The 25,759-nt window shown below is 44.0% G+C and overlaps 1 protein-coding gene across 1 annotated transcript; it reads left to right on the top strand.

The window, feature by feature from the left end:
• The first annotated feature begins 456 nt into the window (after window positions 1-456).
• Cep126 (centrosomal protein 126) lies at window positions 457-24,223 on the top strand. The gene is made up of 11 exons (XM_048344051.1): window positions 457-506; window positions 3,980-4,099; window positions 5,460-5,605; window positions 6,753-6,864; window positions 12,902-13,094; window positions 14,490-16,568; window positions 17,799-17,909; window positions 18,495-18,570; window positions 19,541-19,750; window positions 21,258-21,322; window positions 23,638-24,223. Exons 2-11 carry the CDS (start codon window positions 3,984-3,986, stop codon window positions 23,698-23,700), a joined length of 3,171 nt encoding a protein of 1,056 aa, XP_048200008.1. The 5' UTR covers window positions 457-506; window positions 3,980-3,983; the 3' UTR covers window positions 23,701-24,223.
• The last annotated feature ends 1,536 nt before the right edge of the window (window positions 24,224-25,759 follow it).

Here is a 25,759-nt window from a genome sequence, read left to right as displayed (position 1 = left end):
CCTTCCATTGGCTGCCGGAGAGGAGGGCCCGCCTCCGCCTCCTCCCATTGGGCGCCCTGGCGCAGGCCCCTCCTTCGACTCCTCCCATTGGCTGTCGCGGCGGGGGCTCCGCCCCTGGATCCCGTCGCGAAGGACGCGGCGTCCGTTGGTTGTCAAGATGGCCGCGACGAGGTCGCCGCCGCAGCCCCCGCTCTCGCCGAGCCCGGTCGCCGCCGTCGCCCCGGCAGCCGCCCGCGCCGCCGCGAAGCCAGGCTTGCCACGACCGAGCCCCGGACGCCCGTGACGCGGGGCCGAGGGGCCGCGCGCGGGGAGGGGCGCGGGCGAGGCGGCGGCCGGGCTGCCATGCGGGGGCCGCCCGCGGCGAGCGCGGAGGCGGCGCCCCGGTGAAGGATGGCGGCGGGGAGGCCGGGCGCCCCGGGCGCGGGACGCGAGGCCCCGGACGCCGGCGGCGGGGCGGCCTCCGACCGCCGCCAGAGCTGCGGGTGGCCGCGGCCCGGCGCCTACCTGTATCCTTGCGGGCCGGGCGGGGGCGGGGGGTCGGGGACCCGGGGCCGGAGTCGGGGCCGAGATCGGGGCCCGGGCGGGGGCCGGGGGGCGGGGCGGAACCCGGGGCCCGGGCGGGGGTGGGGGGGCGGGGAGGGACCCGAGGCCCGGTCGGTGGGAGCGGCCCCCGCCCCCTCCCCAGCGCCCGGGGCCCTCGCAGGTGGGGGGGCCGAGCCGTCCTCCTGCCCCCCTCCCTCCCCACCCCCCACGAGCCCTGGGATCTGGATATTGCAGGGCCGCCTCCACACACCCATCCTTGAGAGTGGCGGGTGGGTTTAAATGACGTCCCCGCCCTCGGGAAGTGGTGCCCGACCACCCCACGAATCGTGCTCCCTGGAAAAGGAAACGCGCCGCCGCCCGAGGCTCCCCCCGGGCCCGGGAAGCGGGCGGGTCGTGGCTCGTTCCGGGAGAGACGGCGGCGGGGAAGGGAGACGGTCCTGGACTTTGGTACTGGAGTCTCCTTCTGAATTTTCCCCAAAGAACTGGGTGAGACCACCTTTCGTGCTAGGGACACTGTAGAAAACGGAATTCGAGCCCGCCCTTCCTTCCAAGGACATTCGGGTAATGAGCATGCGATCTGTGTTCTCAAAGGACTCTGGTTGGCAGTGATGGGCCAGTGTAACCACTTTCCATCTTCCTTCTGAGAAAACAGTTTCCCCTTCCAAATTGATCACCGCCCCCGCCCCCCCCCATGAATATCCCTTCCCCCTTTTGCTTAACCACATCGTCTCCAACTTGTGGTGTGATGCGTACAGTTCTAAGGGCAAGTCATGGAGCAGCTAAGAGTTGAGTTTCAGTTCTTTGGCCAACTATGGAAGACAAGTACGGGCGCAGAGCTCCACTAAAATTAAAACACACAAGGGCTTTCCCTGCTGTCTTTTCCTCCTCTGACCAAGTTCTGAAACCGTAGCTTGCAGCAGCAATTTGTGCCTCCTCTAGTCTCTGTGTATTCACCCCACTGGGCTGGTCTTGCTCTTGCTTTCCCCTGAATTGCCTTCTCAAAGGTATACTGTGAAATGAGCAAGGTAGTCTATAGGAATGGCTTCATCCCCTTAAAGTTGTAGCTTCCTGAGCACTGAACTCCTGTGACACTGTGAATTTGTCTCTGAATCAGAATACAGGGGAAATGGCGCATTGAAAAGGCATATGTCTTTTCATCATTTTCTTTTTTTTTTTTTAGATTTTTTTTTTTTTTTTTTGCCAGTCCTGGGCCTTGGACTCTGGGCCTGAGCACTGTCCCTGGCTTCTTCCCGCTCAAGGCTAGCACTCTGCCACGTGAGCCACAGCGCCGCTTCTGGCCGTTTTTTCTGTATATGTGGTGCTGGGGAATCGAACCTAGGGCCTCGTATATCCGAGGCAGGCACTCTTGCCACTAGGCTATATCCCCAGCCCTCATCATTTTCATTTTTTAAATAAGTGTCATGTGAACATTGATATAAACACGCACAAATTATGAATACATCAACAATTCAGCGCTATATGTGGTGAATATTACCCATAAGACTTTATTCTAGCTGGGCACTTGTGGCTCACACCTGTAATCCTAGCTACTCACGAGGCTGAGATCTGAGAATCATGGTTTAAAAAGCCAGCCCAGGCAGGGAAGTCCCCATGAGAGACTCTATATCTCCACTTAACCACCAGAAAACCAGAAGTGGAGCTGTGCATCAAAGTGGTAGAGTACTAGCCTTCAGCAGAAAAGCTCGGGAACAGCGTCCAGGCCCCTAGTTCAAGCCCTAGGACCGGCTCAAGAAAAAAAACAAAAAACTTCATTCTAGAATTATAATAATTTTCTATAAGGAAACATATTACTGGGCTGGGGATATGGCCTAGTGGCAAGAATGCTTACCTCGTATACATGAAGCCCTGGATTCTATTCCACAGCACCACGTATATAATGGCCAGAAGGGGCGCTGTGGCTCAAGTGGCAGAGTGCTAGCCTTGAGCAAGAAGAAGCCAGGGACAGTGCTCAGGCCCTGAGTCCAAGGCCCAGGACTGGCAATATATTTATATATATATAACTAAAAGGATACGGTCTATATAGCTAAAGTAAACAAGTTGTTATCGATCAATAGACAACCAAAAGGCCTGAAAATAAAACCAGATGTTATGTGTTTTGGCTTATTTATATTTTTGCTAGTGTATATAAACTTTATAACAAAATATATTACATATCACAAATATATTACATTTATATAATGAACTATATATGTGTGTGTGTTTTAAATTAAAGTGCTATCATTTTAATTATTTAAAAGCCAGGAATCATGGCTAACACCTGTAATTCTAGCTATAGGAAGCTAAAAGGGAGGACTGTGATTCAAGGCCATGCTGGGCAAAAATTCCAGAAGACTCAAATCTCATTAGAAAAACTGGGTGTGTTGGTATGTTTCTGTCACCCCAGCTACTTTGGGAAGCATAAATAGGAAGATCTCAGTCTAAGCCTGCCTAGAAAAAAAATTAAGACCCTGTCTTGAAAATATCCAGAGCAAAAAAAGGCCCAAGCTGTAGTGTGCCTTACTAGGACCCATGAGGCCCTATGTTCAAACCCCAGTACCTCCAAAACCTAAGGACCAGCAGTAGTGCGTGCCTGTGATAGATACCAAGTACTTGTCCCAAAGGCAGGACCGCAGACCAAGGCAGGCCTAAACAAAAGCAGGACCCTGTTTCAAAAGGACTTGCCATACAAGCTTTCCCTTCAGTATAAGCTCACCCATCTCCCTAGTGGTGAGTCATTGAATAATCACATGGCAATGACTGTTTTCATTCAGAATAATGAGAAAAACACTGATAAGTCATGGAAATCAAAACAAATAAATTGGGGAAATCAGCCATATCAATAAAACCATTTTGAAGAAAGCTTATAGTTACATATGGTAAATTTCAAATGATAATGAAAATATGCCATTTCTTCTCTCAAAAACTTTTACATTAACACATGACTGCGTATGATTGTCCAGGTGTTTTTTTCCCTTATACGTAAATAGATTAACCATTTCCAAACATTGCAAATAAATTATTTGATCTTTAAATATTTGTAATATTTGCTTTAAAGTATCTGTTGAAACACTTTACTCATCTACTTTATTTTAGTGAAAAGTAGCCTTTCATTGGTTTATATACCTGTTTAAAAACGTAACTCATTAATAAACATTCATATATCTGCGTAACAAAGATAGGCAGTCTCCTTGTCTGAGCTCATAATTTCTAAAAGAAATCCTCCCACCAGAGAAAGTGATGTATACCTTATATTTTAATACCAAGTCAGATTTTTTCTGTAAAATGCTCACTGATCAAATGCTAACACTAATAATTGTCCCAAACACACACCATTATATATGTCATTAGCACAGGTGGTAATTATATTTATCAGCTAGTCATCACACACACTAAAGACTTAAGTAAACTGTTGTTCTTAACTTATTGCTGTCATCAGAGACATGAAAATCCATCTAGAGAAAAACTTAGAAGAAGAGCGGCAAATATTACTGCAGCAACAAAAAATATGTCGAAATCGAGCTCGTAAATATTTTATGGAGTCCAACCGGAGAAGAAAGTAAGTCACTGTGTTTTCCTCCAAAGTGTAGGAAGTCCAAGTAATTGGAAGGTGTTTCCATTTTGTAGCGCTCCGTCAATCCAGTCATGACAGTACTTTGTAAAACAATGATCAAGATTCAAATGGGTTTTTCACTTGTATTACCAAGATAGCAGGTCTTGTCTAACTTGCTGACTTGTAACCCTAACAGTCTTTCCTTGTTACAGTCATGGGTACCTCTTTAAATCACTATTAAATTCTATCTTTATTTTCAGTATCGCCCTGTGAGCACAAATTAGGAATTATTACTTAATTTCTAATAAAATATAGTTTTATTTTCACTGTCATTTGCTTTATCTCATTTTCCTAGTGAACTACCCTTATTCACTTACTTACAAAAATGGGGGGAATTGGAATGGTAGAAATGTGATTAATAGATAAATAACTTCCTATCAAAAGCAAAACACTTTATACTTAAACTGCAAAATAAAATAAAGAATAAAAATTATCTAGTTGCTGTTTAACATTTTTAGACTTTAACAGATAAAGACAGCAGTTCGGTATGTTTTATTGTTGTCTTCCCTGCCTTATCTGTATTCCTATAACACACAAGGAGAAAATCCCTTGAGTTTGTTAACTGCATCACTGGGTATATGCTGCAAATCCCACGTGGGAAGACAAAATTGTTTACCTGGAATTTTTTTTTTCTGACGTTGTACTTCTCTTTAGATTAACCCTTTCTTTATCCAGGTGTTTGAAGTTAATGAATCTAATCTGTTTTACTGTGTATGTGTTACTGTTTATCTCATACCTTTTAGCTTCCGAAGCCAAAGGCATATGACAAGGATTTGATAAGAATGATGACAGATTTTCATCTAAGTATGTTCTGTCTGCTGACAGTGTGATCACAACGTTTCTATAGTACTTTTTTCTCCATTTGTCATCCACATGGACACCTGCAGCGCTTGTTCCCAGCAGTGGTCAGGAGGAAATGCTCCAAAATCAAATGCTGGCTGTTTTCACCAACTGCTTGAAATTGTGTTTCTTTTCTTCTTACTATTTTCTTGCACTGTTTCCCCCAACATGCAATATACATCACTTCCAGGATAATAGAAGATACATGGCCAAGGAGCCAGGTGCCTTGGTCCGCACGGATCCCTTTAGGTGGAGCCTGAAGGTGCCCTTGACACTGCCCCCCCCCCCGCCCCTGCCAACCACAGATCTGCTCTTCTCCCTTTGTGCAAGGCTTTTGTTTCTAGTGAGCACCATCATGTCACACGTAACTTAAGTGACATTCCGTGCAAAACACTGTGGTTACTGTGGCATTGTTTTAAAACTATTTTCTTGGGCTGAGTTAACTTACTATTTCTCTTTTGAATAGAGCTTTTGAAGATAAACGAAAAGAACAAGAAGAAAAAGAATACCAAATTAGAGAACATATACTTCAACAACGAAAACAGAAGTTTGAAGAAGTTACTGAAAAATTCCAGCGTGCTCATGTTCCCCTCTCACAGAGGAGGAGAGCAGGTATCTTACTTTCTAGAACAAAAATAAAAGGAAGAAGGCTGGGAATGTGGCTTAGTGGTAGAGTACTTGCCTAGTGTGCATGAAGCCCTGGGTTCGATTCCTCAGTACCCCATAATGAGAAAAAGCCAGAGGTGGTGCTGTGGCTCCAGTGGTAGAGTGCTAGCCTTGAGCAAAAAGAAGCTCAGGGACAGTGCCCAGGCCCTGAATTTTCAAGCCCCAGGACTGGCAATCAATCAATCAATGGAAGTGAAAGAGGTTAGAGGTGCGTGAAAGGTCATTGGCTGAGTTTTAAATGCACTGATTTTGTGGTACTCATTTGTCATCTATATGGAAAAATTAAGTCAGCAACTAGAAATATTGGTCTGAACTTAAAGAGAAAGTCACAGAATAAAAGCATATGTTAGCTGGGCACTGATGGCTCACACCTGTAATCCTAGCTACTCAGGCGGCTGAGATCTGAGGATTGCTGTTTGAAGCCAGCCCAGGCAGGAAAATCTGACTCTTATCTCCAATTAGCCAAAGAAAAAGCAAGAAGTGACACTGTAGCTCAAGTGGTAGAGTGCTAACCTTGAATAAAAAGGAGCTCAGGAGCAGCGCCCAAGCCCAGAGTTCAAGCCCCAGGATTGGCACACACACATATACACACAAAAACAAACAATTTATGCTTAAGAATAGCCAGTGGATAGATGTAGAGTTGATAATGGAAGCAATGAGAAAGAGTAGCTAAGTAGACCAGAGTATATGTTAGTGCTAAATCAGATCAGACTCTGCATTGCTTGGATGGAATATAACATAAAATGACAGAGTAGAGGGTTTATTTTAGCTCAGCATCTCAGAGGCTTCAGTCAGTAGTCCTTGTTCTGATGGTTCTGGGCCAGGATAAGGCTGAGCATTGAGGCAACAGGAGCAAGGGGGAGAAGCCTGGGTTTGTTCAGATTCCGGAGCTATCTACGAAACGCGCACCTCCTGATCTCTGCCTCTTCCCGGGTAGCTGGGACTGCAGACATGAGCAGCCACATCTGTAGAAATCTATTTTCTTGACATAAGCATTTAAAAATAATATTGTCCTTGACCAATTAAATGATGTGTAAAAAGACCATTGACTATAGAGTGATTCCTTACTATTTGACCTTTACTCTGCTTGTAGTTTTTAAAAAGCCAGTTCCTCCATTAGAAGAGGCCCTCAAACAAATTCAAGAATCCAACTTAAATCCAGAAGTAAATGTTCCCTTTTCTCACAGACCAACAATAAACTGGAGGTGAGTAATTTATTACTGCCTTACCTAGTATTTTTTTATTATTTGCATATTATGATGTTTGGCTTTCTCATTGCTGAATTTGTAGGTCTGTTGAACTCAGGTCCCTTGCACTTGCTACGCAAATACCCTGCCACTGTGCTCTGTCCCAGTCCAAGACTTCTACTGTTCTCTGCTTTACAGTGTTTTGTTTATTGAAACAATTCTTTTGTAGAAACTATTACTGAAACTATTTTAATACATTGGTATTTTTCTTCATCTTTGCTGAGAAAATGAAATGGTTTTCAATTGTAGTGTCATAGGTTTCATTTTAAAAAAGACTGTGTGGTAGAAATGCCACAAAGTCACAAAGAATCTTTTCCTTACTGAAAAGCCTGTAAGAAAATCCTTTTCTGCATCTCAAAAAGATCACAGTATCCTCTGGTTCTGCTCCAAAATTTGATGAGTAAATCATCTAAAAACATGCAATAGACCACCCAGATAGATCTCTTCTGCTGTCTGAGAAGTTGAGTAACGCTTCAAAACCGATAGGCACTCAGTGAACAGAGTGCTTGCCTGGCTGCACACGAGGCCTTGCGTTTGACCCCAGCACAGAAAAAGAAGGAGTAGAAGAAGAATATCAAATCAGTAATGATCATATTTAACATTTACTTACATGAAAGTATTGATAATTCTGATGAATTATGTAAATATGTTACCTTTATATAACATTCCATTTTCAGAATTCTGCTAGTCAATAATTCACTTGATTAGAGATAAAAGCAAAAAGATAATGCATGCTCTCACATTTCATTCAAGTTTAGAAAAGACCTCATGAAATGGAGAAGTCTTTTTGTGTGTGTGCCAGTCCTAGGGCTAGAACCTAGGGACTATGTGCTGTCCTGAGCCTTTTTTTTTGGCTCAAGGCTAGTGCTCTACCGCTTAAGCCACAGCCTAGTTATGGCTTTTTGCTGTTGATTGGAGATGAGTCTCATGGATTTTTCCGGCCCAGGCAGGAACCCCAATCCTCAGATGTCAGCCTCCTGAGAAGCTTGGGTTACAAAAGTCAGTCACTGGCGCCTAACTTAATAGAGAATTCTTTTTTGTGTGTGTTTTTTTTTTTGCCAGTCCTGGGCCTTGGACTCAGGGCCTGAGCACTGTCCCTGGCTTCTTTTTGCTCAAGGCTAGCACTCTGCCACTTGAGTCACAGTGCCACTTCTGGCCATTTTCTGTATATGTGGTGCTGGGGAATTGAACTGAGAGCTCCATGTGTAGGAGGCAAGCACTGTTGCCACTAGGCTATATCCCCAGCCCCTAATAGAGAATTCTTGAGCAAAACTTTGAAGAAAATAGGAGTTGATCCTGGAGGATGAGGTGAATGGCTTTGCAGGGGCTATGCATATACAAAGCCATGTACTGCAAGGAGCAAGAATGTGGTTGAATCATAACACAAAATACTAAAAGTTTGACTAGCCATAAGTTGGGTGAAGAAAGTACATCTGTATGTTAAGCAATATATAAACATCATCCTGAGAAGTTAAGAAGATTTGAAGTACATGAGGAAGCTCAAAGAATTTTCAAACTTACCATTGCAGTCCATCATAATGGACTGGGAATCATGGAGTGCAAGAAGAGGCTATGTTGACAAACACAGAAAACACGTGATTTAGAGTTGGTGAGAAAGACCTCAGCTGGGGTCAGCGAAGGCAGCGGGTATTGCCATGAGCGTGGGCGCTGTGATGGGCAGCAGCGCATATGCAAGCAGGGAGCAGGGCTGGAATCAGAACAGCCATCGCAGCCAAGTGGTTGCTAGGACATGGGGGGGTGCCATCGAAAACACTAAGGAAAAAGGAGTTGATAAGAGACCAAATGGCTTCTAGAGAATCCTGAATTAGTTGCATAACAACTTGTACCAGTCAAGATCCTGGAGGGAAAAAGGCACAAAGTAGTGTTCCGCTCAGTGCTATGCACACTGGAAGTCAAGTAAATAATGAAGAAAAACCATGGATGTGAATGCTTGAGGAAGGGCATAAATGTGGCAGGAAGTGTTAGAGACTGAAAGAAAACATGAGATAAAAAGTAAAGAACTGTGTTAAAAGGCACAGAGTCACGAAAGGAGTGCTTGCTAGGGTAACTTCAAGTGGTTTAATCTGGCTTGTGTAGACAGTGAGAAAAGAGTGTGGGCAAGTGGGTTCTGAGGGAGGCCTTGAATTAAACCTATGTTCTAGAAAGGATTACTGAACAAGTTGAAATAAGCACACAGCATTTATTTTGTGGAAATGTTGCCAGAATGGAAAGAACTGGAAGCCATTCAGAGGTGAAGAGGAAGAGTCAGGAATTTACTCAGAACTTGAGCAAAGTAGAGAATATGACTATTAGAGGCTAAGATATACAATTTAAAAAATTAATGACTATGGAGGAAGAATAAGTAAGTTAAGGGGAAGGAAAACGTGAAAGGCATAAGTTGTGAATTTGAAGCATGTTATGACCATGACTTCGTGATATCTATACTTGTACCTGTGTGTAAATGTCACATGGATGTAATATGTTTGAAAAACAAACACATAATGAAGCTACAGAGAGAGCACTATAGTTTATTACTTGAAGAATTAGAATTCTCTCCACAGATATCTAATAGTATTAAGTAATATATGTGAAGTGCCTTGTAAACTATAAATGCTGTACAAATATGAGCTACTTGAATATTAAGGACTAGGTGTGGGGCTGGGAATATGGCCTAGTGGCAAGAGTGCTTGCCTTGCCTTCCGCACCACCTATATAGAAAAGGCCAGAAGGGGCACTGTGTTTCAAGTGGCAGAGTGCTAGCCTTGAGCAAAAAGAAGCCAGGGACAGTGCTCAGGCCCTGAGTCCAAGGCCCAGGACTGGCAAAAAAAAAAAAGAATTAGGTGTTAGGTTGATGGAAATGTTTGTTTTTATTATAAACATAACTAAGCAGTGCATTAAACTTTGTTCTCAATAGAATGTAGCCCACTATGGACTAGGGAACAAAATCATGCCAAGAGAATTTCTGAAGAAACTTAAGGTATATCATTGTTCAGAAGTTATTACTCTAATACAGTGCTCATGGCAGATGAAAATTGTTTAAGGGGTTGATATCTGACTTCAGTCCCCAGTACTATCAAAAGTTGGTAATAGGATCATCTAAAACAGAAAAAAGTAAAGGACATTTAATGCTTAAGCCACAAGAAAAATCAAGAGTGTTTTATGCACTTGGAAACTGCTTCAGGAAATAATGAGATGTAGGAACATTAATAAGGAACTAGAGTTGTAAACATGTAATAAGCCTTCTTAGTAGTTTCGAGTAAAAGAGGGTGTATTCTCACTCATATTGAGCACTTACTCTTTAATAAAATGAAATGATTAGATATCTATCTCCAATACCCATGTATTTCTGGTGAGAAAGATGCTTCTAAAACTACATGCTACCCTGAAAAGTCTGTCCAGAGGTGACCTTTATTTGCCCTTCGTACCAGTTTTACACTAAACTGTCCAGCTCGCCTGTGTGTAGATGCATGGCTAACCGTCTTCTGAAAATGCTCTGAGCTCAAGGACTGAGCTGAGGACACCTGTGGGCGCGGGGTGCGTGGCGGCCCCTGTGACCGCTTTGGCTGACCACGGGAGGCCTTGCATCCAGCCTGAGAAGCCAGCCCAGAGAGCAAGCCCAGGACATTTCTCTACATCATAATGAGGCTCTTTCTACCTGCCTGTCCAAATGCTTTTCCCCTTGTGCAGATCCGTCCCCGCCTGCCCGGCTGTCTCCACGCCCAATCCCTTCTTGTTTGATCAGCTGTCCCCTTCCCGGGCCCCGTTGTCATCCCACCATTCCCAGATTCTTCCTAGCTACCCAACTGTTTCTCCCACCCGCCAGACCCACACCCTGCCATCTGTCCCCTCCACTCTCTCCAAGACCTCTATGTCAGCCCCATTCCTGTCTTACCCAATGAAGCATCTCCCCCGTCCTCCACCCCCGGTTCCTTCCAGCGTTTCTAACAGTTTCCCTTGTCTCCCAGCCCCGGTCCCTTCTGACCCACCTAACTTTCGACCACACCCATCTTTCAGTTCTCCAATTACCCTTGATCCTGACTCACAGAACAAGTTATTCTATAAAACTCTAAGACCCAAACATCTCCTTCCAGCACAGCGTTCTACCCCAGCTGCGCCAGTGCCGCCGGCCCTGACTCGGCGTTCCCTGCCCACGCGCCTGGCTGCTTCCCCAGCTGCTCTGGAAGTGCTCCCTAGTTTGAAGCCTTCCTGTCTGTCCAGTCATCCTCCTCCTCAGCCACGCTCCGCCCTGTCTTGTGTCAATCCATTGCCTGAACGTCTTTTTCAGTCGGTTCAGCACTCGGTTCCACAAGCCACCTTGTCACCCCAGCCTCAGGCCTTTGTAGACCATCGGCCCACCTCCATTCCCTCCCATCCCCCTCCCTGTGGGTCTCCATCCTCTTTGCCTTCACCAAGTTCCAGGTCAGCCTCTTCTTCACCCTCGATAGTGTTCTCCACTCCCTCCTCCTCTTCCTCCCGTTCTCCTTCCTCTTCTCCCCCTCTCCCTCCCTCACCTGTCCCTCTCGTGCCCTCTCCTTTGCAGTCATCTCCCTCTCCATGTGTGTCTCCAACGTGCTTTGCTTTCCCCTCTCCAGTTTCTCCTGTCTCCTCCTCTTTTATGGTTTCTCCCTTTCCCCTCATGCTTCACTCTCCTTCTCTCTCTACCACCCCCTCTCCTTTCATTCCTATCCATCCCTTCAATCCTCCTCACGGGGGAAAGAAAGTAGAGAAGAGAAGAGAAGAAAGTGGAGTAGAGAAGAAAGGAATAGAGAAGAAAAAGTTGAGAGACGACAACTTGAAAGGTAAATAAATGGAGTTTATTAGACATTTTGTAGATTCAGCTTTGTTTTGTTTGGGAAGGATTATGGAGAAGCAGGGGAGTATAAAAGGAAAAGACAGAAATATATCCTTGATGTTCAGGAACACTTTCTAGCTCTTCTGATCTCCCCATTAGAACAAAGAGATAGTTAGGAATGGCGTTATTATTGACTTTGACTCTTTTGGTTGGTCCAAATAGAAATAAATACATATGGGTATCGGAGATAGATATATGTTACTTATAGCCATATGTCACTCACCGAAACATTTCTGTCCTCGTGGAGTCGGTAAGGAATGAACTGAATTGGTAATTAATGCCCTAGGGTCCATACCACTGGCCACAGTGCACAGGCAGTCAGTTTTACGTTAGCAACATTTCTGCCCCACCCTCCCCAACAAAGCCCCACTTAACTCTTTGCTTTTCACTTTGTTAGTATCCTGAAATATACTATGCTATTGGTTTCCAAGTGATAGAAGATAAGGTAATTTTGAGGCTATACTTCAGCACACAAGTAAATTCTGTATTGAAGATACCTTTCTATAGCATCACATTGCACTTACATGTCTGAAACAATTGTAAAATCAAATGTGTAGCGTTGGAGGCATGGCTCAGTTGGTAGAGCACTAGCCAGGGAGCGATTGTGTCAGGTACCAAGTCTCAGACCAAAAATCAAAACAAAAAACAAATGTGCACACTGTTTACTAAGAGCCAAGTTCCCAAACCTACTTACGTGGGAAGGAAATCCCTGTTCTCCCCCCAACAAAGCACTTTTCATCATTTCTATCTGCTTGAGTCTTCAGCTATCTTTAGTTGTAGGAATATGGATTAGCCTGGTATTAACTCAGAACAAAGGGTAATGAAGACTGTTACTATCAGTAGGAACCAAGTGTTCTTTTTGACTGAGTTTACAAGAGTTACTTCTACTCCACCCAAATGATAAAAGAATGGGGTGTGATAAAGTCACGAATAATTGGGCATTTCTACCTGATGTCTCCATTATTGGCACAGTAGTCTCACAACCATCTTTTGTACTATTGAACACTTTCACCATTCTCCAATGTCCTCATAGGAGATTATCTGGACATATGCATACCTATTATACAAATGTGTCATTTGTCTACTTACTGAAATAAATTGACTTTATTTAAATGTGCTAAGTGTCTTCATGTCTGTTCACAGAGCTCTAGATTCTGCCTTGTCTTCAGCCTTGTCAAATGACAAGCCTAGGAAACATCTCATTTCCAGAACCAATTGTGATAAAGAAATAAAGGAAAACAGCACAACAAACATGGCTGCTAACAAAAACAAGTTTCAGGTTCAATTGGAGGAAACTCAGAAACGCCTAGAAGAGCAGCACTTGAGTAGCTTGCAAGTATGAAGTTGTAAATATGCTAATATTTCAGTTTCCGTGTTCCCCACTACAGACATGCATACCATTTGCTAGATAGGCCATAGAGAATGCGAGTACTCAGCACAGATTTATCACAGATTCTGGATGAAACTTTAGGTTTATTCCTGATGCTTTTCCCAAGGCCCTCTTTGCTTCTATTTTTCTTTTTCCGTTTCCCATTTCAAAAAACTCTGCTTAATGAGTGTTACTTTATGACAAACAGGAAAGCTGTTTGAAAGTACAGTGTATTATAAATGTCATTACTAGAGCTCATTATAAAAAGCAGACTGAGGGCTGGGAATATGGCCTAGAGTGCTTGCATCATATATATGAAGCCCTGGGTTCAATTCCTCAGCACCATATATATAGAAAAAAAGCACAAGTGTTGCTGTGGCTCCAGTGGCAGAGTGCTAGCCTTGAGCAAAGAGAAGGCAGGGACAGTACTCAGGTCCTGAGTTCAAGCCCCAGGACTGGCAAAAATAAAAAAAAGGCAGCCTGAAAATTGTTATCACAAGTTGTATTCGGTTCCTAATTGCAGCGTAACAAAATTTAACTGATCTCTCCCTCATAAGGCATTTACTTTGAGGTTGTTTTTTGTTTCCCAAAAATGAATGTGTTTCAGCTGATTTCCTTCCTGTTCACATTCTTTATTTTTCAAGAATATATTCACACATTTATGAGATTGTCAGTTGGTCAATATCAAGATTAAATCTTACTGTATTATAGTTACCTAGGAGAATTTTTAAATACTATTTTTTTAGGGGCCCCATCTAAATAGCATAGACATTTTGACCAAGTGCCTTCTGTGATGCTAACACGTGAGCCAGTCTACTGCAGGCCCCAGGATTAACTTCTGTAAAAGAGGGGGGCTCCCCTTCCAGCAGGAAGGGCACATTCAGGTTCAGTGAATGGTTCAGGAGAAAATACAGGTTTTAAGTAACTATTACTTGCTAATATGAAACATTCAAAAGTCCATATTTTAATGACAGTTGCCATTCTTGTTATTCTGGTGTATTTATTTACTGTTAGCATTATTGAGGCCAGAAAGTGCCTTCACTTCTCTGAAGTAAATTCTCAGCGATGCAGTCTCTAACTAGAAAGAAAGAAAGAAATTCCATATTTGAAATAAAATAGCGCAAAAATTATTTCTAACCCATATTGTGCCTAAAATAATTGGAAAGTTATGTTAGGCGTTGAAATTAAAGTCAGCATATTTCACTGTAGATATTTGCTGCTCCCCTCTTTTCCCCTGAGAGCTGTTCATATTCTTCTGTTAGTGGGTCAGGATTTGGACTCAGTAACAACAGCTCGAGGCATTAAAAAAATTGCCATTTAAAAAAGTTTAAGGCATAAAACAGTGTTGTTTTTCTCCCCTAGAAATTCTATGATGAAGTTAATCACATCACCAACTCTGAGACCCTCTCAAGTATAGACAGTCTCGAGGCTGGTGAACGAGAAGAGGTGTACCTACCCCTACCTAAAGACCCATCCGCACAAGGGGACTCTGCTCCCCTCATCTCAGCAAACCTGCAGTCAACTAATCTAAACTGCTTCAATGATGATAAGCTGTTTTTCTCGAAAGTTCAACATATAAATAATTGGCTGACAAATTTAGATGCTCATCAGACTGTCACGCCTCCCTCAGATATTTTCAGTAAGCCTGCTGTTAGACCTTCCCAGGAGCATTCTAGTACTAAGGAGCAGAGTCCCTGTGCTGCCAGTGGCACTGTGGCCGGAGCCGCGAGTGCGGCCAGGAGGCCCGTTGTCTTTGTGTACAGCCCTCCCGTAGCAGCACTGCGTAAGAAGGAGGACAAGGCCTCTGGAATGGCCGCGTGGCAGAGCGTGGCCAACTCGGGGGCTGGAGACAGGGAGAGGGGCTCCGGCATGGAGAGCCCTGCGTTGCCCTTGAGCAGAACCTGGGCCACCCCACATTCTGTAGCTCAGAGAGCAGCCGCGCCCTCAGACCAAAGGAAATTAGCTGAATTCACTCAAGGAAATGGAACAGCTTCAGCTCCTACATCATTTGTACCAAGAGCGACAGCCGTATTTCCGCCATCTAATCGACAGTGCGCGAGGACTGTAGCGATGAGCAATATGCACATAAAAGAAATCGACCCAGTGCAGTGTTCAGATAAGCTAGATGAACTGGAAAGCAAGCAAGAAGAAAAGGTGAAAGATTTCAGTTGTAACAAAGAAGAGTTGCCTTTTTTTTCAGACAGTTTTCAGGCCACCTCTGTACCTCAGAATCCTGATTCAAAAGACAAACAACAGAGGGTATCATTGTCTAACATGATTGTTAATTATGACTTACTTGACCAGCACAAGAAAATGAAGTATGATAGCCAGGAGCAAGGTATAAGGTTTCTTAAAAGTATTTTAAAGAAAGATTCTAAATGCAAGCATGACTATCTGCAGACACTGATTACCAATCAAGGCTTTAAGTTTAGAAATGAAAAGGCAGCCGTTATCAGGGATAGTATTGAATTAACAAAGGAAAGAGAAAAAGGTGCAGAAATTCCAAAGATGAGTAAAAAACTACGGTGGTTTGATGAGACCGGGGATGCCGCAAAGAAGGCCGAGGACAGCGGCTCGCTGCCCGCCAGGGCGGGCGCCCCGCCGCAGGCTCCAGCTCCCAGTGACGCCGGCAGCCACGCCGGCAGCGGGCCTGCCCAGCCTGGACGCCCCGAGGACAGGAAGAATCCCCAGGTTGATTCTGTGTCTGAAGACGTTGCTCATTTCGGAGCATCTGGAGCAGACCACGTGCCTTTGAACTGCTGTACACCTGCAGGTTATAACTTCATTAAACAAGCCTGGGCAGCCTCTAAGAAAGAGGAACGCAGAGCCCCTGCACAGAACGGGGGTGCCAAAGCTCAGACAGGCAGTCCCGCCCGGGGCCCAGCAGAGGCCACGACGAGAGGCGGGGCTGCAAAAGCCGGGTCGACCTTTGTGTATGTAAACAGGAAAGGCACCGTCATCCAGACGCAGTGTGTAAGCAAGGCCAACGCGTTTGCACAAACTCGGGGTAGGCTGCTTATACCTCACCCTCCTCCCAAACCAACGTCAGCGCTCCAGAGTGGTGAAAACATACACGTGTGTCAGCATCCATGCGAAGTGCCTGGGGCCTCCCAAAGCACCGTTACCCAGAGCTGCTGTCATTCAAAATCCGCGCTTCCAGCGGAGCCCCACCCGAGCCCGCGGAGCCGGGAGAGCGGGGCCTCCCAGCCCAACGCTCACTCAGACCTGGCCACCGTGATGCCCTCCCCGCCCTCCTACCATTCCGCCCAGTGCCACACCTGCACAAGAGCCAGCCCTCAGGGGGGCGCTCACCACCCCCCAGCAAGCCCTGGATGTGAGGGACGCTATCCACCCGTGACTCTGAGACATACTAAAGAACACCCGGTTCCCTCATGGAAAAAAGAGAACGCCATACTGTGCCAAAGCCAGAGAGCCGCCGGTAAGAACACCTCGTGCAGCCTGTGGAGGCCTGTGAAATTCTCCTTACTGGTAGTGAATTACAGTTTAGTCTTAGAAAAATAACTGCCTCCGTTTCTAATTAGATCCAGTAGTTAAAGCCTGATCTGACCTGTGCTAAGCTAAGAAACTTTTTCCAGCCTCCTTTTTTGTACGACATCCCTCGTAAGTTTAAAGAAGGACAAGGAATAGGATCTGTTCTTATCCCATATTTGTCTGACATGGCCAGTGTAGTCAGATGTTTTATAAAGGTGTGCACCATGAAAAATACTGTTTAAATTATTCCAAATAAGTGAATATTAGAACACATTCCTTTATTTTCTTTAAAATTATTAAATAGCTGTAAGTAAATACATGTGCCTAAACTTCTCACCCCTTTCCAAAATAGTGACAACTCAGATTTGGTCTGTTCTATATTTCATTTGAGGAATAAAATGATACCATTGCCTTAAGCTTTTTCAAAATTCTCAATTTAGAAAGAAATGATATACATTGTATTCATACACTGCTTTCTTAAATGGCAACCCCTTTGTACAACTACTTAAAAGATCTTTTTTTAGAGTTTCTCATCTATTAAAAAAACTTCCCAGTCAAATGCCGCTGCCCACAGTGGCAGTCGGCCATTCCCCTGTTCACCTGTCCTTGATTGTTACGAACGTTCATATTCCAGCCACTCACCCTAAGTAATGCCGCGTTGCACGTACAGCGAAGGCCCTGAAGAAGTGCTTTCCGCCGCCGGCTCCTTTTGGGAGGCCTTGTTTGGGCCCTCGGATAGATGAGACGCCGGCGCGGTGAGCACGCGTGAGCGCCAGTCGGGAGCACTGAGGAGGGCTGGCCCTCCGCCCGCCCTCTCCGGCCCCGTGCTCCGCCCCGCCACCGCCTAACGTGCGGCGAACCATTTCTCGTTTTTTAACGTAGGCATAAATTGGAATTCCAGTGTGCTCTTCCTGCACACCAGTGGCCCGTCTCACCCACCTGCTTCCCGGGACCTCGGGAGGTCGCTGCTTTAAACAATAAGCCCTTCAGGACAAGACATTTGTTCCAATGTTTGAACTGTGCCCTCTGTGGAACATAAAAATAACTCATAAATTTGTTGACCAAGTATATGAAATGTACAGTGTTCTATGACGTTTGAGGGTGACTAGAAAGTTGTAATGGATAAATATTATCTACTCAACTTGCATAATTGTTGACTCTGTGCTGGCATTTTTTTAAGGTTCTGTTACAAGAAGAAAACGAATTGTTGACAATAAACGGAGAAATCTTTTAGAGCAGAAAAGAAAAATCCGTGGACATATAGGACAGAAGTACAATGAGCAAATGATTGTAAGTATGGTATTAATAAGAAATATTCAAGAAGGAAAAATTACTTGAAAAGCAGAATGCTCTTAATGTACTGGGCTCTTGTTACCAGCTGTTTACCAAAACAAGCGTGGCTACAGCCCCAGCTACAGTGACCCCCCCTCCGTGGGAGCTCTCATGGGGGAGGGGTTCTTTCGTGCTGTGTTCTGTTTCCCTCAATGAACAGTTACCAGAGAAGATTCTAAACCAACTGCATTGAAGCACAGAGGGGTATACCTGGAAGCCCAGCACTCTGCAGCCTGAGGCCTGAGGACTCTGTAGCAAAGCCCTGTCTCAGCATAGGCCGGAGGGGGTGTCCAGAACAACATTGCAGTCAGACATTTCTCATTAAGTATTTGGCTACCCTAGAAAAGTAGTAGTAACTATTATCCTCCCTAGAAAAGTAGTAGTAATTATTATCCTCCAAAAATAAAAAAGTAGAAGAACCAAGCTACATAAATAATGGTAGTTTAATACACAGACCAAGCAATTAAAAGCTCTTAATGTCCGTGTGTATCGCACAAACTTCAAACGTGGAATTACATTGATTGAATATTGTATTTGTTACAGAATTTTGGACAAAATTTCCAACTAACTTCCAGTGAGCCACAACGTACTAAAAATGTTTCTCCCAACTTGGAAGAAGGTATGTAATACTGAAGAAGGTAGGTTTTATTTCAATGTTCTCCTCAGAACTTTGTTCCCAGGGCTTTATTTCTTTTTACCTTCGTTTTCCACATATTTCCTCAAGTGCTTATTATCAGTATGGGATTATGAAACTACCACCTGAACTTTCCTCATCCCAGCACCTTCTGTTTGTTACTGGATCTTCGTCAAAAAATAATATTGTACTTAAAAATTATTTTCTAACTTGTCAATTATTTCTGTAAGATTTTCAGAATTTAAGTTACAGTACTTGGTAGGTACAACAAATAAATATTTGTTGAATAAAACTGAATATTAAACAAATATTGGATTAAAAGAAATAAGCATCGATGGGGCTGTGTGTGTCTCTGTGTGTGTGTTTGTGTGTGTGTATCTGTCCTTGAGCACAAAGAGACTCAGGGACAGCACCCAGACCCTGAGTTCGAGCCCCACAGCCAACAAGGAAAAAAAAAGTATTATTTAAGATTCTTCCAGTGATATGTGTTAACAGGAGGCACAATCACTTCTTATATTTGCTTATGTGGCAAATAGTCATACTTTGATTTAGACTGTGGTGTTCTGTTTATTAACATTAGGCTTAATTATTTTTGTATGTATTTTTGGTGAGTTGACTTCATATTCTTTTTCCCTATATAGTACAGTGTTGCTATTTTATTTCTGATTCTGCAAATTACTGAAATTCTTAGTATTTCTAAGTAATAGAAATAATATTTGCATTATTACTAATATTTGCAATTCTTTTACTATTTTACTTTGTTTTTGCTACTTTTACTTTTATAATTTTATGATTAGTGAATTTTTTTGACTATCAGTTTTATTCCACTCTGGTATATTTTCTGGTATATTCCACTCCTGGTATTTCTCGGTAGATATTCACAGCTAAGCATATTATAAGGGCTGGTCCCAAGACAAAAAGGGATCAAAGAATAATTGATGGCAAGTTTCTGTAGTTTCAGATAGTACCTTCGAGTTTTTGATGGCTGAGAATCTAGTGAAAGCTTCATTGCCTGAGGATGAAATTCTTACTGTCTTGAATAGCAAGCAGCCACAGACACCGAGCCTGGCTTTAAGTAAAACCCAGCAATGCAAGCTGTCGGCCCTGTCAGCTGAAGAGCAGAAGATCCTGCACTCGCTTGAGCATCTCGATGAAAGGCTGCACTGTGAGTGTGGAACAGCAGCTCTGCAACAGGGGTGGCGTTAGGTGCTCAGGCTGACCCAGCCTGAGAATCCATGGCGTCTGTCTCCTCCTTCCCAGAGCGCGGGGCTCAAGCCTGGAATCCAGCCCAGACAAGAGAGGCCGTGAGGCTTAGCTCTAACGAATCACCAGAAAGCCACAAGTTGAAATGTGGCGCAAGTAGTAGACCCACTGCCTTGAGCAGAAGCTCAGGGACAGCGCCCAGGCTCTGAGTTCAAGCCCCCGGATGGGTATCAAAAACAAAAAAATTAGGATACCCAACTCAAGTTAACAGCTTGGAGAATTTTTTCATTTCTATTAGACATTTCTAGTCATTTTCTGTGGTGGTTTTCTTTGCGGTTTCTGTGGTGGGGGGGGAAGAGAGAGAGAGTAGAGAGAGAGAGAGAGAGTAGAGCCTTTCAGTTGCTAGGCGGGTGCTTCACCACTGGGGCCGTGCCCCATCCCTCTTGTTTTTCAGTGGTTTTCGGGTAGGGTGTGCGGTTTGACCTGGGGCTCCCCTCAGTCCACAGTCTTTCAGATCTTCACTCCTAGGTCACTGGGATTACAGATGTCAGCCACTCACCCAGCATACAGACATGGCCACATATTTAAATTCTTCATATGAAAGCTTCTGCCTAAATTATTTTCTTTTCATTCATGTTCTTCTGCCTCGGTACTTAAGTGAACCGCTCTCTTTTCCTTAGATACTTGAAGAGTGAAATTTTTTCTTTTCTTGTCAGTCCTGGGGCTTGCACTCTGGACCTGGGCACGGTCCCTGGCTTCTTTTTGCTCAAGGCTAGCACTCTACCTCTTGCGTCACTTTCGGCTTTTTCTGTTTATGTCGTGCTGAGGAATCGAACCCAGGGCTTTGTGTATGGGAGGCAAGCACTCTACCACTAAGCCATATTCCCAGCCCCTACTTATTTTTTTTAAAGAAAAAGATAAAAAGAGAGGAAAGCACAACATTCAAATGAAGATTGCCATAAAATAGTCAAAAGTATTAGGAAGTTTCCTTTATCTACCTAATTTTTATTTTATTTGTTTATTTTTGCCAGTCCTGGGCCTTGACGTCAGGGCCTGGGCACTGTCCCTGGGCTTCTTTGTGCTCAAGGCTAACACTCTACCACTTGAGCCACAGCGCCACTTCTGGCTTTTTCCATTTATGTGGTGCTGAGGAATGGAACCCCGGGCTTCACGCATGGTAGGCAAGCACTGTATCACTAAGCCACGTTCCCAGCCCATCAGCCTAAATTTTGTGTGACTCTTTCTAATCAAATGACTTTTATTGGACTGGAATGTGGCTAAAGAGGTGGAAAAAGTACTACCAAAATTAAATATTCTATTTTTGGACCTAATTTAAGTATAGGCTGTAGTCAGTAGAAAATTAGTCTTGCTCAGTTTTAAATATTTGACACATAAGACTTTAACATTGAATTCTTTAGTCTTCTCTTTTCATGTAAATAAAATTTTTGTCTCGTGGTACAATTTTTCAGATGTACAAGAAATCATTTGCAGAAATCCATCTATCAGAAATACTTTACAATTAATACCAGTTCTGGTAAGTACCTAAGGAAGGTCTTCTCTTCTGTTTAGATAATAGCATGACGTGATGCATCAAGAAAGGTAAGAACTGTCTTCACTTTTTTAATGGGTAAGAACTCTTTGTTGGGCTGGGAATATGGCCTAGTGGCGAAAGAGCTTGCCTCGTATACATGAGGCCCTGGGTTCGATTCCCCAGCACCACATATACAGAAAACGGCCAGAAGTGGCGCTGTGGCTCAAGTGGCAGAGTGCTAGCCTTGAGCAAAAAGAAGCCAGGGACAGTGCTCAGGCCCTGAGTCCAAGGCCCAGGACTGGCCAAAAAAAAAAAAAAAAAAAGAACTCTTTGTTGTGTTGATGTTTAAGACTTTTAGACAGGTAACTTGTTTGGAAACTCCCAGGAAGTTGACATTGGTCATAATCTCTGGCCCCGCCCACTGCCCCAGCACCCTGAGGAGTTCAAAACTAAACACTACTAATCTGGAATCTAGTAAAGATGCACTGTAAATACAAACAGTCCCTGCAGTCTAATGAAGAGGAAGACACACCGGGGGCACGCGTGCGTGACTACAGTGTGAGGCAGCATGGTTTCTCTTAGTGTCTCAGAGCTGTCCACTGACAGCTGGGATTTAACGTTATCCTTTCCCCAAAGTCGGTACTACCTTAAAATCCCTATCGTAACCAGTGATGCCATTGTCCATCAAATTTCCAGACAGAAATATTCTCCTCACCAGGCTTCTCATTGTTCCATACCCAAAGTCTCTAAGTCTTCCTAACGTTATGTACCAAATGTACTTCACATCCATCCACTCCTCTCTGTTCCTACTGGTAGCGTCCTAGTTTAGGAATTTTGGAAGTGGAGGTGTGGCTCAGGTGGTAGAGCAAAGAAAGCCAAGTGAGAGCACAAGGCCCTGAGTTCAAGCCCCAGTACTGGCACAAACGAAAGGAATTTCTCCAGCTAGTTGTATAGTTCCGTGGGAGACCTCGCCATGTTCCCAATCATGTGCATCTTACGGATAATTAGGAGAGGAGGACTGGACTGTATGCCCGTAGAGTCATCAGGAGAGGGAAACACTAATTACCCTGAAAAGTAGATTGTAGATGAAAAGTTTAAGGAGAAGTTCTTACCTAGTGTGCGCAAGACCCTGAGAGTTCAATTCCCAACAACACACACACACACACACACACACACACACACGTTTAAGAAAATGGAAATGTTAACTACCCCAATTTGATTATTATACATTACATACATATGGTAAATTTGTCACACTATATCTCCAAAACATGTATAATGTTTTAATGTGTTTAAAAAGAATTGTCACATTTCATCTGGACCATTTCAAATACCTCTAGGTTTGATCTCCAACTCATCCTTCACACCACCATCTCCAGAATAATCTTTTAAATACCAGTGTGAACATACCATTCTCCTCAGCAAACTCAGCTTCAGTGGCCATCTGTCACCTAAAAGATGCAATTAAAACACCGGAGCGAAGCCTTCGGGACCTTTCGGCTTTGCCCCAGCTCACCTCTAACCCTCTGCTGAGTGGCTGGCAAATCTCCCTTGTCACCCAGCTGGGAAGGCTCCTTCCCCCCAGGCCTTGTCCTACCGAGGCTTTAGAATTCCCTTCTGGAAACCACACAGCTTTGCTTCTGTAGTTTTTCTTCATTCAGTCAGCAGGCAGTGCCTGGTTTGCTGCCGGTATGTCGGGCTGTCTGCCAGGCCCTTGATGGAGGGAGGGAGGGAGGGAGGGAGGGAGGGAGGGAGGGAGGGCGCTCTGCTCTAGCACAGACAGCAGGTCAGCCCCACCGCCACCGTTGCGGCCCTGCCTCAACTTTCAGAATTTCCATTCCACCAAAGTTTATTTCTATATAAAGTAAGTATAATGAGTTCTGAACATAACTTAGTTGCTGAACACTCCTAGAATCTTGTACAGTGTCCAAGGGCTTTCTGTAGAAAATAGTCATTCAACTTTGGCTATTTACACAACAGATGGTAGAAATGTCTTAAATGGCGCCGATATCAAAGAGTAAACATGAGAATGGATTGTTGATATGATGCCTTATATAGTAGCACTTAGCTTTGTTAAAATAGTTGCATAGCATTTAATCGTTTGGTTTATGAAACTTGGCATGCTGGTGCACTCCTATAATCACAGTACTCAGGAAGCAGAGGCAGAAGGCTCAAGAATTTGAGGATGGCTACACAGCAAAACCTTATCCCTAAAAAATGTTTAATTATGAGTTCAGTCTTATTAAAACTATAAGGAGATTCACCTGTTAAAGCCCGTGACTATTACAGTAAAGGAGTATTCTGGAACTATTTTACAGAACAGCCAGCCGAGGGCCAGTCCACCTTCTGATGTTGGATCCAGGTTACAAAGAAAATACTGATGAAGTATGAAATAACTATATTTAATTGAATCATTATTTTTGAGAATTCCCTGTGTATATATTTCTGCATTTGTTAATGATTTAAAACACTGTACCTATAAAATAAGACAAAATATAGGTAATAGAGATATACTGGCTAGTTTACATTTATGCCACAAATTATACTTTATTATGTATTTTATTGATACATTTTTAAATGAATGGAAATATGTTTTCAGCAAGCATGTTGCTATATACATTATATTTAAAAATAAGAGGCTATTTTGTTATTCAAATTATGTAGCAGTTGTGAAGCTTTGTTTTCTGAAATTACTAATAAATTCTATTAAATTTTTGTGCAGTGGTATATGATTAATAATATCCCACAAAAAGAAGAACTGTTCAAGGCTTTGTTGTAGCATGGTCATACTTCAGGAATGTTACAAAGTAGCCTTTGTTATCAACTCTGCATGTTGGAAAGTTAATATTACTTTATCCAGGAGTAACTAATCTTTACAAAGCTGATCACACTTTAAAAACTCAAAGGGAGTGAGTTTGATACACATAAAAATGAACTGTGTCAGGCACCGGTGGCTCACACCTGTAATCCTAGCTACTCAGGAGGCTGAGATCTAAGGATTGCGGTTCAAAGCCAGCCTGGGCATGAAAGTCCAAGAGACTCTTATCTCCAGTTAACCACCAGAAAACCAGAAGTGGTGCTGTGGCTCAAAGTGATAAAACACTAGCTTTGAGCTGAAGAGCTCAGGGACCGCGCCCAGGCCCAGAGTTCAAGCCCCAAGACCAGCCAAAAAAAAGTGAACTGTAATCCCAACTAGATAACTTGGTTTGCAGTTGGGCTTATTTCCTAGAAGGAACATCTACTTGGGAAAACATTTTTACCAGAAGCTCACTTTTCCAAACATGGAAGCAAAGCCAAAACTTACATGATCTTAACTGGTGTTTTCATAAAATTTTAGCCCCATACATCTTTTTGTTTTCCCTCCATTGTTTCTATGCCTGGATTATTTCCAGCTAAATTTCTTACTGCTAGGTAGGAATGAAGTGGTCAGAGAGAAAGGCCAGATCAAACTATCTTGAACACCTTCCTTTTGCTGTGGGAGAAAATGTCCTCTTGCTGTGTCTTTGCGTCACCCCTGCTGGCCTAACACTTTGCTTAGTGTCTATACGCATGCTTTATCTCAGCCTACGGGGGCTCCACCCTAGTCTAACTTCCCAATACATTTTTTCTTTTATGTCCTGTTCAGGTTCATCTTTCTCCTTTTTTTTTTGGCCAGTCCCGGGGCTTGAAGTCTGGGTCTGGCACTGTCCCTGAGTTTCTTTTGCTCAAGGCTAGCCCTCTGCCACTTGAGCCACAGCCCCGCTTCTGGCTTTATCTGTTTATGTGGTACTGAAGAACTGAACCCAGGACTTGATGTATGCTAAGCAAGCACTCTACCACTAAGCCACATTCCCAGCCCTCTCCATTTCTTTTTATAATCTCCTACACCTCCTCTTCTAAAATTAAATCTTTTGTACTGTGAACTGAACTTACCTGTGTGCATTTCTTTTCTTCTTAATCAAGAGTTCCTAACACACACACACACATGCATGTACACACACACACACACACGTGTGCGCGGGACAGAATTCCCAAGTGGATCCTCATGGCCAGACCCAGATGCACAGAAAGGACCTGTGCACAGGACAGCCTGGGAGTGGGCGGGGCATGCCTCGAGACTCCCTGTGGCTGTGAGATCCTAGGGTGACCCAGCGTAGGGCAGGTTTGGTAGCCAAGGGACTGCCCTCACCTGGACGGCCCTTCAGTGCAATCCCACCAGCACCGCCACCTCAATCCCAAATGGCATAACATTCTGGTGCGAAGCCAGATAGGAGCCAGGGAGCTTCACGCTGGGTAGTGAAATCGTAGACCGGGTGGATATTAACTGCCTCTGTCTGCAGGCATCCCTGCAAATAGAACCTCCACAACAGCTCCAGTGGGGGGTGAAGACATACACCAGCAGTCCATCTTCATTCTATGCCTGTGAGCATCAGGCTGCTTGCTGTGGTCTTGGGCAGCGGA

Source organism: Perognathus longimembris, chromosome 3 (assembly GCF_023159225.1).
Source record: "Perognathus longimembris pacificus isolate PPM17 chromosome 3, ASM2315922v1, whole genome shotgun sequence".
In the NCBI taxonomy this organism is placed as follows: Eukaryota; Metazoa; Chordata; class Mammalia; order Rodentia; family Heteromyidae; genus Perognathus; species Perognathus longimembris.
This window is presented reverse-complemented; position numbering and strand designations above follow the sequence as displayed.

Coding starts and splice junctions, on each gene's coding strand:
- Cep126 (XM_048344051.1), top strand. CDS start 3,984: ATGAAAATCCATCTAGAGAAAAACTTAGAAGAAGAGCGGCAAATATTA. Junction 5,606..6,752: donor CTCACAGAGGAGGAGAGCAG/GTATCTTACTTT, acceptor CTCTGCTTGTAG/TTTTTAAAAAGCCAGTTCCT. Junction 6,865..12,901: donor AGACCAACAATAAACTGGAG/GTGAGTAATTTA, acceptor GTCTGTTCACAG/AGCTCTAGATTCTGCCTTGT.